Below are 7,874 nucleotides of genomic sequence, written 5' to 3'. Positions count from 1 at the left end.
AATGACATGTTACAGATTGGACTTAATGTGTGCACAGATCCAAGCAGTGCCTGGAGTGGATGAGGAAATCGTGTACCTCTTGTGCCCGCCTCACTTCCTCTTGGCCCATCTTTTTACTCCCGTTGCTGTTGAAGCTCTCAGCTGCCTGCAGGTGTGACCTGACAATACTTCACCTCAGCCTAACAGCACATCACTTGCTTTCCGCCCTAAGCTTCCTTCCTCCTCCATGTGAGATGCCTATAATAACCCAGCCAGCTGTTCTGAGGCATGCCCATACCTGGAAATGCATGGGAATTAACCGCATGAGACAACTTTCAACCAACAGGAAAAGGAGCTACTGGATAAATATTCGCTTTTTCCATATCTGGAGGGAAAATTCTGTGTACATTCCACAGGGCTCCTTAGAAGGTCCCTAGTGGAATTAAGCCCATTACTCTGAGGCAACAGGCCAGTAGCACAGGTGATGGGCTTTCCCTCTACCCGTTTCACTCGGATGAGTCTCCCACTTGTTCTCCCAGATCACTTCTCAACATAAACTACCTGCATACAAGCTTTTTTCTTGGGCCCTGCTTTTTGGGGTACCCCAGGCTCATACAAGGACCAAATGGAAGAATAGTTGTGAATATGCTTTGAAAGTTAAACCAATAAACTAACGTAAATCAGCCCTAGAGAACATGCTGTTCCTCCTACACCTGGTTTTACTCTGCCTTCGTAGGTGAACTGGTTACCCTACTGTTTCAAGACTGGACTACAAAGCACAGGGCAGCTTTATTTTATTGAGCAATACTCTGTTATTTCATTTTCATCTTCGTGGCCTCATGAGGTAGGAGGCACTATCTCCATGCTACAGATGAGGATACGCAGGCCTGGTATTCTAACTGCTAGACTCCAAGGCCAGATCTGACCTCCAACGCCCATGCTCTAAATCATTTTACTTCTGTTCCTCAGCATGGCCTCCACCCTGTCTGTCTCCACACCCCACAGTGGCCCCAGTCCAGCCATACCCAACACACCTTGCCCTTTTGTGCTACTGTTTTGCCCTGTTGGCCCTTGATCTTTAGAGCTTAGATCAAATGCCATCTCCCTAGACAGAACTGCTTCCCCATCAGCTTGCCTACATCACTTTCCTGAATCTCCTTCATTTTTTACCACACTGTTGTTACTGTTCTGCTGCATTTACCACTGAGGCTGGAGCCAGACAAGACCTTAGGTATTAAGTAGTATCAGACACATAATAAGCACTCAAATAATAACTGCTGAATAAACAGTTGTCAGAGTATGTACTCCTGAAGCTCAGGACCTAAGTTTGTCTCACTGACTGTTGTATTCTCAGCACATAGCACAAGGCCTGGCTCACAGAAGACACTCATTTGTTGAGCAGACACTCATTTGTTGAATGACTGGTTGAACGAATGAACGTGAATGTGTTTCTTCATTAAACTATGAACGCTTACAAACTAGGGATTCCACAATGTCCAGCAAGCATTTGTTGAATCAACGTAATGTTAAGAAAGAGAAACTATTTAATGATTAATAGAAGATTTATTTAAACAATACATATAGTCATCATTGCCAGACTTAATACGAGATGCTAAATGTTCGATCCAATTTTCCTTCCTGGATAAGTTTTTCCTTCCTATCCTGTATAGACAGAAAAAAAAGTACATTACAAACAATGCATTCTGGCATAACCCATGGTACAACTTCGAAAAACAGGAATGAAACACTCCAATCCTAATTCCAATCCCCCATACTCTAAAGCCTATGGAGTATGAGTGAGGAAGTGGTAGTCTGAAGAAAGAATGGGACAATAAGCAGACACTCTATTGAAAAATATCTTACCCACATTTTAGCAAGAACTATATTACCACACTAAAAAGCATACATCAAAAGCAAAACGCAAACACCTCCTGGGTAAGTGTGGCCTACTTTTTTGTTAAGTGGTAATTATCAGATAATCAAAATACATACTCTCTAAAAGGAGAGTGGATTGGCCAGTGTAAGGCAGAGTTACATGGGTGGGCTCCATTCTAGATGGCAACATGAGGCCTGGGGGCTGGGGCTGAGGTCTAGCACCAGAGTGGTCTACCATCAAAGATAAGCTTGGCTTTCTCTGCAATCATATACCCAGGCCACTGATGGCAGTGATTCCCACCACAGGCTGCTTTTGCTTTTCTGTTGTTAGGGTATTAATAAAAGTTTTAACATTAAGTCACAAAATGTGACCAACATAACTAGAATTTATGCAAACAGAGAATACACTAAATGATTTATGTAGTCTGCTAATACTTAATCCAATAAACACCTCTCTTTAAAACAAATGAACTGAGAAAACTAAATATAAAAATTTGCAAAGACAATATCTAAAAGTTAATCAGAATAGAAAAGTTTAACTTCTGTATATCTAATGAGAAAAAAGAAATTAACTTTTTAAAGTTATTTCTGTATTCTCTCACTTAACATTCACAGTATAATTTTCTTACATCATCTAAAACACGCTAGGAACACTTTCATGAGCTAAGCTCAAGTCTTAGAAATTTAAATTGATCGATTTATTACTTTAAATTCTAGAGCAGCCATTAAGCTAAATTTGAAAGACCCAGAGACTATCAAGATTTTTAACAAAGTATATTTCTATAAGAGTTTAAACAATAAAGCAATAAAACCAAAAATATAATTGAAACTTTCTGTTTCAACTCTTGCTGGAAAGGAACAAAGCCAAAAGAAGAGAGGACGTGCAGGAAGAGGAGAGGGCCACAATGGGAGGAGCTGGAGCAGTCACCAAGAGGCAGAGCAGCGGCCAGCAGAGTGGACCCACCAGACACCCAACATCACGTCCTAATACTTACTCTGTCAGTTTTGAAAACGTAATACCAGAAGAAGAGGGGCCCAATTCCACACAGAGCTCCTAAGAGTGACGTCTTGGGAGTGGGTCTGAAATTGGGATAGATATTTGCTGATCTTGCGTAGGTCCAACGTAGCAAGGCAGGATCTTCCTAAAATTCATGAAAACAAAAAGTTACAGGAACTCAAGCCGGGCCACACTGAGTAACAGTCTCATCAGGACCTGTGTGGAGGAGCATAGGAGATGCCTTTGTTCTTGACTACAGCTAAGGGTACACTCTGAATACTCCTAAACAGCTTCAGGGAAGATCTTTCATTTCTAGTATTTGCTGAATAATTCTGATGATCCTATTCAAATCGTTCAGAATTTAAAACTCTTATATCACCCTTCAGCTTTCTATTTGTTTAAAATTTAAGAATCCTAATCTTAAGATGTCAGAGAAGCCAGTTTTTCTCTTTGATCATTTTTTAAAATTCTTTTCTAGATTGTTTTCAGCTTCATTGTCTTTCTTGAAGTGTGACCAACGGAACCATACAGTATTCCCGATGAGGACAAACAGACTTCATCTGCTCTGTCATGCTTTGTACTTTGTTTCCAGGACCCTTTCTAATGCTACCCCCACATTGGTCTTTGCAGGCAACAGATAAACTGCAGGACAGTGAAGAATGACGTAGGCTAACTCTGAACTGTAAGGTTTTTAAGCTGACTGGTTGATATTAAGAGCAAAATTATTACATTTCACACTATTAGAACAGCTTTGTAGAAGAGAGAAGGTTGTTTTTAAAGAAAAATCATCAGACTGTCTCGGTTAACAAAAATATAGTAATTGTCCATTTTTAATATTTACACTAGAATATGTAAGAATAGCAAAATCTACCCCAAACACACAATTAAATTTAATTAGCTAAAGTCCCAAATGATTTTACAAAATTATTTATTCCAATTAACTGATAGAGAGATAAAAATAAGCAAATAAAATCTGCTTTAAAACTTTAATACTAAGCTGTGAGGAGGACATTCAAGGTCAAACTTTAACACTAAGCTGCAAGAGGAACACTCAAGGTCCTAACCAACACCAAGAAGTCATGATTGGTAGGACCACAAAAATTAAACTGGATCTTCCACACTAACATCTTAAACCAAACTGGTTGCAGAAGTAGTAAAGAAGGTGAAGACACAAGATACAGCTTCATGGGGATGTTCAAGCTCAACACGTGAAAGGATAAATACCTCTACTCTGTATCTACCCTTCTGCTATGAACGTATTTGAATGACTCCCTCAGGATAGAATTCTCAATCTGCCAGTCACTGCTCTACACTTTAATATCTGCCAGATCGGTCTTCCAGAAGCAGACATTTCATTTCATAAAAATACCAACAGCCCCATGACCATAGTTCATTGAGCCTGGTACTGTTAACAGAGGTTCCAATACACACGCCATGGGAGACAGTTCTTTGATACCACTCCACGTCCAAAGGACTATCGGCAGCATCCAACATGGTGAACACCCGTTCTTGAAATCATTTCTTCATTTGGTTTCCAGAGCACACAGCTGCTTGGTTTTCCTCCTGACTCTCTGGCCATTCCCTCTTAGTCTCTTTTGTGCTCTTCCTCCTTCTTTCTCCAATTTCTTAATATTGGACCTCAGACCTTGCTGATCTCTCCTAGCTACATTCACTCCCTTGACGACCTTCTCCAGTCACATGGCTATAAAAATCCATGTTTAGGCTGATGATTCCCCCAAATTACACCTCTACCCTGAACTGGATGTAATATCCAACTGCCTGCTCAGTGATGACATGCCGTCTAACAGGCATGTCAAATGTGATGTATCCGATACTGATTTCCCAATATTGCACTCCACGTCCACCCCTGCTCCTCTCACATGCTTCTCTATCTTGGTAAAAGGCAAGTTCACTCTTCCAATCGCTTAGGTCAAGAACCTTGGAGTTGCCCTTGACTCTTCTCTTTCTCTTACACCCCACATCCAATCTGCCAGCAAACCTGGTTGGCTCTACTTTCAATACATACCCAGAACTGACCACTTCTTACCACCTCCACTGCCACCACCCGGGTAGCCCCGTCAACAGAGAGATTAGATTACTGCAAAGGCCTCCGAACTGCTCTCCCTGCTCCTGCCCTTGCTCCCCACAGTGTATTTTCAACTAAGCAGCCAGAGAGATCTCGTTAAAAGTCAGTCCAGATTATGGGACTCCCTACTCAGTAAAAGTCCTTACAATGACCTACAAGGCCTGGTGTGATCTAGTCCCAGGTACCTTTCTGACCTCACCTCTTTGTACTCTGCCCTCACCTTTCTCCACTTTAGCCACGATGGTTTCTTCAGTATTTTTAGAATTAACCAGGCACACTCCTGCACAAGGACCCTTGCACCTGCTGTCCCCTCTGCCTAAAACGCCACTTTCCTAGAAAGCTGTGTGGCTAGCTCCCTCTCTTCACTTCCTTCAGAGCTTCACTCAAATGTCACCTACCAAGCGAGGCCTTTCCTGGGCCTATCTAAAATTGCAGCTGCTCTCCCGCCCTACTACACACCCTCCTAATCCCCTTCCTTGCTTTATTTTTCTTCTTATCACTTACCACTATCTAACATGCTAAATGATTGAATTTTTTTTAACTTGTTTATTACCTGTCTCCCCCACTGGAAACACAGCTCTCTGAGGACAGAGGTCTGTGCCTGTTTTGTTCTCTACTGTTACTGCAGCATCTGAAACAGGGCCTGGCCTATAACAGACCCTGAGCAATTATTTATTCACTGAATCAATCGTTCTTAAAAATTAGGAAGGACCTTCCATGTATTGATCAATACATGATTAAGTGCCAGGCATTCCTTTAATTAACAGAACAACCAATGAGGCACGTATGACTACTTCTGTTTTACACGACAAAACTGAAACTGCCCTGAGTCACAGAACTGGAAAAAAGAAAATCTGGAGTTTAAACTACAGCTCAGTCGGACTCAATGCCTTATTTTTTTTTTTTTTTTTTTTGGTGAGGAAGACCAGCCCTGAGCTAACATCCGATGCCAATCCTCCTCTTTTTGCTGAGGAAGATGGGCCCTGGGCTAACATCCATGCCCATATTCCTCTACTTTATATGGGGCTCTGCCACAGCACGGCTTGACAAGCGGTGCACTGGTGCATGCCTGGGATCCGAACCTGCGCACCCCGGGCCAGCAAAGTGGAGCGCGTGCACTTAACCGCTATGCCACCAGGCCAGCCCCTCAAGGCCTCATTCTTTTTTACTACATCACACTATCTGGCACATCAAATCCATTTGTGTGAGTACATATGTAATAAATGTCTCTCTCCACACCTTCTTCCCAAATAAAGTTCCAGCTGGGGATGGTACAGCCAAATGGTTAAGTAGATGCTTTCGGTTACACAGACCAAGGTTCAAATTCTGCTCTATCACTTGCTAACGGAGTATCACTCTGTGACCTACTTGTCCTTCCCATGTCGTCTTCTCATCTGTAAAATGTGGATAGTTATAGGGCTTAATTCTGATTAGTTGTGATATTTGAATAATATTCAGAAAGGGTTTAGCCAGTGCCTGGCACACTGTAAATTTCCTTCAATCCTCACAACTTCCTAAGATTTCTACAGAATGACAATGCAACTGTTGGGAAAAGCCTTTTTTAAAAAAAAAAACCCTATTTGACATCATACTTACACAGCCCGTGTGCAGAAAGTTATCTAAAAGCACACTTGTTAGATAATAATAGCTATCAGATAACTGGGCATATATTATGTGCCGGGAATGTTTCACAGACTATTTCATTTAACCTCACAATGATTCTATAAAGAATGTATTACCGGTCCCATATATGAAGATCAGAAAACTAAGGTTCAGAGCAGTTAGGCAAATTGCCCAAGCTCATACTTTGCGAGTATGTAGTGCCTTGGCATCTGACTGCTAAGCGTCAACAAGCTGCAGGGTCTTTGGATTTTTAAAAGATGTAAACTGAAGAATCACTATATTCGCATCAGGAGAGAGCAATATTGCTATGAACTGTGCACTGAAAGATGGAGAACAGCTTTATAGGTAACACATTTCCTGAAAACTCATTGCAAGCCAGGCACTGTGCTGGCCGGTCACGTGCCTTATTTCATTTAATTCTCCTAAGAGCCTCATAAGATACGAAGTACTATATTACCCCCATTTTTCGGATAGGTAAACCGAGGCTAGCTGCAAAGTTGAATAGCTTTTTCAAGATCACCCAGGCGGGAAGTGAGCCAGCTAAGACTCAAACCCAGCCAGGTATGAATCCAGAACCCGTCCTCTTGACCAAGTTCTCTGCCCAAGGTCAAAGGGCCAGTGAGTTGGCCTGCTCCCTGGGCCTGGAAGAGGGCTCAATTCTAAGACACTGATCGGGAACGGTGGCTGCCCCGCTGTGTGGTCACCCTTGGCGGGTCTGGGCTGCCCCGCCTGAAGGGGCCGCCCGGACTCTGGCCCTCGATTCCCGCCCGGCCGACCCCCCACTCACGACGAGCCCTCGGCGGCTGGGGTCGTTGTACTGAAGCAGGTACTCCCGTTTAAGCCGGGATCTTATGGCCAACCGCTCGGCCTGCGCCTTCCGGGTTTCCGGAGATATGTCGTACTCAGCTGGGTCGAGGGTACCTGGCAGGCTGGCCAGGCGCGACGGCTTGTACTTGGGGAACGACATCTTGGCAGCCCGGCGCACAAGTGCGCCTGCGCGGCTTCGGGGGCGGGGGGGGGGGGGGGCGCCCTTTTTATTCTGACCGTCATCCTGAAGAAGTGCGCCTGCGCGTTAGCCGGAAGTTGGAGACAGAGTTTAGCAAGGAACTCAGCCTCTTTCCTCAACCTTCGTCAGTGTCCTGGCTCCCGTTTAGCGATCTGCGCATGCGCAGTGTGCTCCCCCCACCCCCACCCCCATCCCCACCGATCTATCGCTTGTCGCTTCTTCCTAGCAGCCTTATCTTTACTGACATAACAGCGCTTGTTATGTGAAGCTGAGCTGTGTGGGACTGGCAGAGACCAGAAATGGGACTG

The 7,874-nt window shown here is 43.6% G+C and overlaps 1 protein-coding gene across 1 annotated transcript; it reads right to left on the bottom strand.

Moving 5' to 3' along the window:
- Nucleotides 1-1,500: 1,500 nt before the first annotated feature.
- Nucleotides 1,501-7,554, bottom strand: NDUFB4 (NADH:ubiquinone oxidoreductase subunit B4). Its single transcript, XM_058555869.1, has 3 exons — nucleotides 7,348-7,554; nucleotides 2,850-2,996; nucleotides 1,501-1,641 (listed from the first exon to the last, which is right to left on the bottom strand). The coding sequence occupies exons 1-3, from the start codon at nucleotides 7,525-7,527 to the stop codon at nucleotides 1,579-1,581; spliced, it is 390 nt and encodes a 129-aa protein (XP_058411852.1). The 5' UTR covers nucleotides 7,528-7,554; the 3' UTR covers nucleotides 1,501-1,578.
- Nucleotides 7,555-7,874: the final 320 nt, after the last annotated feature.

This window comes from Diceros bicornis, chromosome 15, assembly GCF_020826845.1.
Source record: "Diceros bicornis minor isolate mBicDic1 chromosome 15, mDicBic1.mat.cur, whole genome shotgun sequence".
Classification (NCBI taxonomy): domain Eukaryota; kingdom Metazoa; phylum Chordata; class Mammalia; order Perissodactyla; family Rhinocerotidae; genus Diceros; species Diceros bicornis.
The sequence above is the reverse complement of the archived record's forward strand: the minus strand, read 5'-3'. Positions and strand labels throughout refer to the sequence as shown.

Bases quoted from the DNA above. Each gene is read 5' to 3' on its own strand.
- NDUFB4 (XM_058555869.1), bottom strand. From the start codon at position 7,527: ATGTCGTTCCCCAAGTACAAGCCGTCGCGCCTGGCCAGCCTGCCAGGT. The intron at 2,997-7,347 runs GTGAGTGGGGGG...CATGAATTTTAG, and splicing joins CCAGCCGCCGAGGGCTCGTC to GAAGATCCTGCCTTGCTACG. The intron at 1,642-2,849 runs GTAAGTATTAGG...CTGTCTATACAG, and splicing joins ACGTTTTCAAAACTGACAGA to GATAGGAAGGAAAAACTTAT.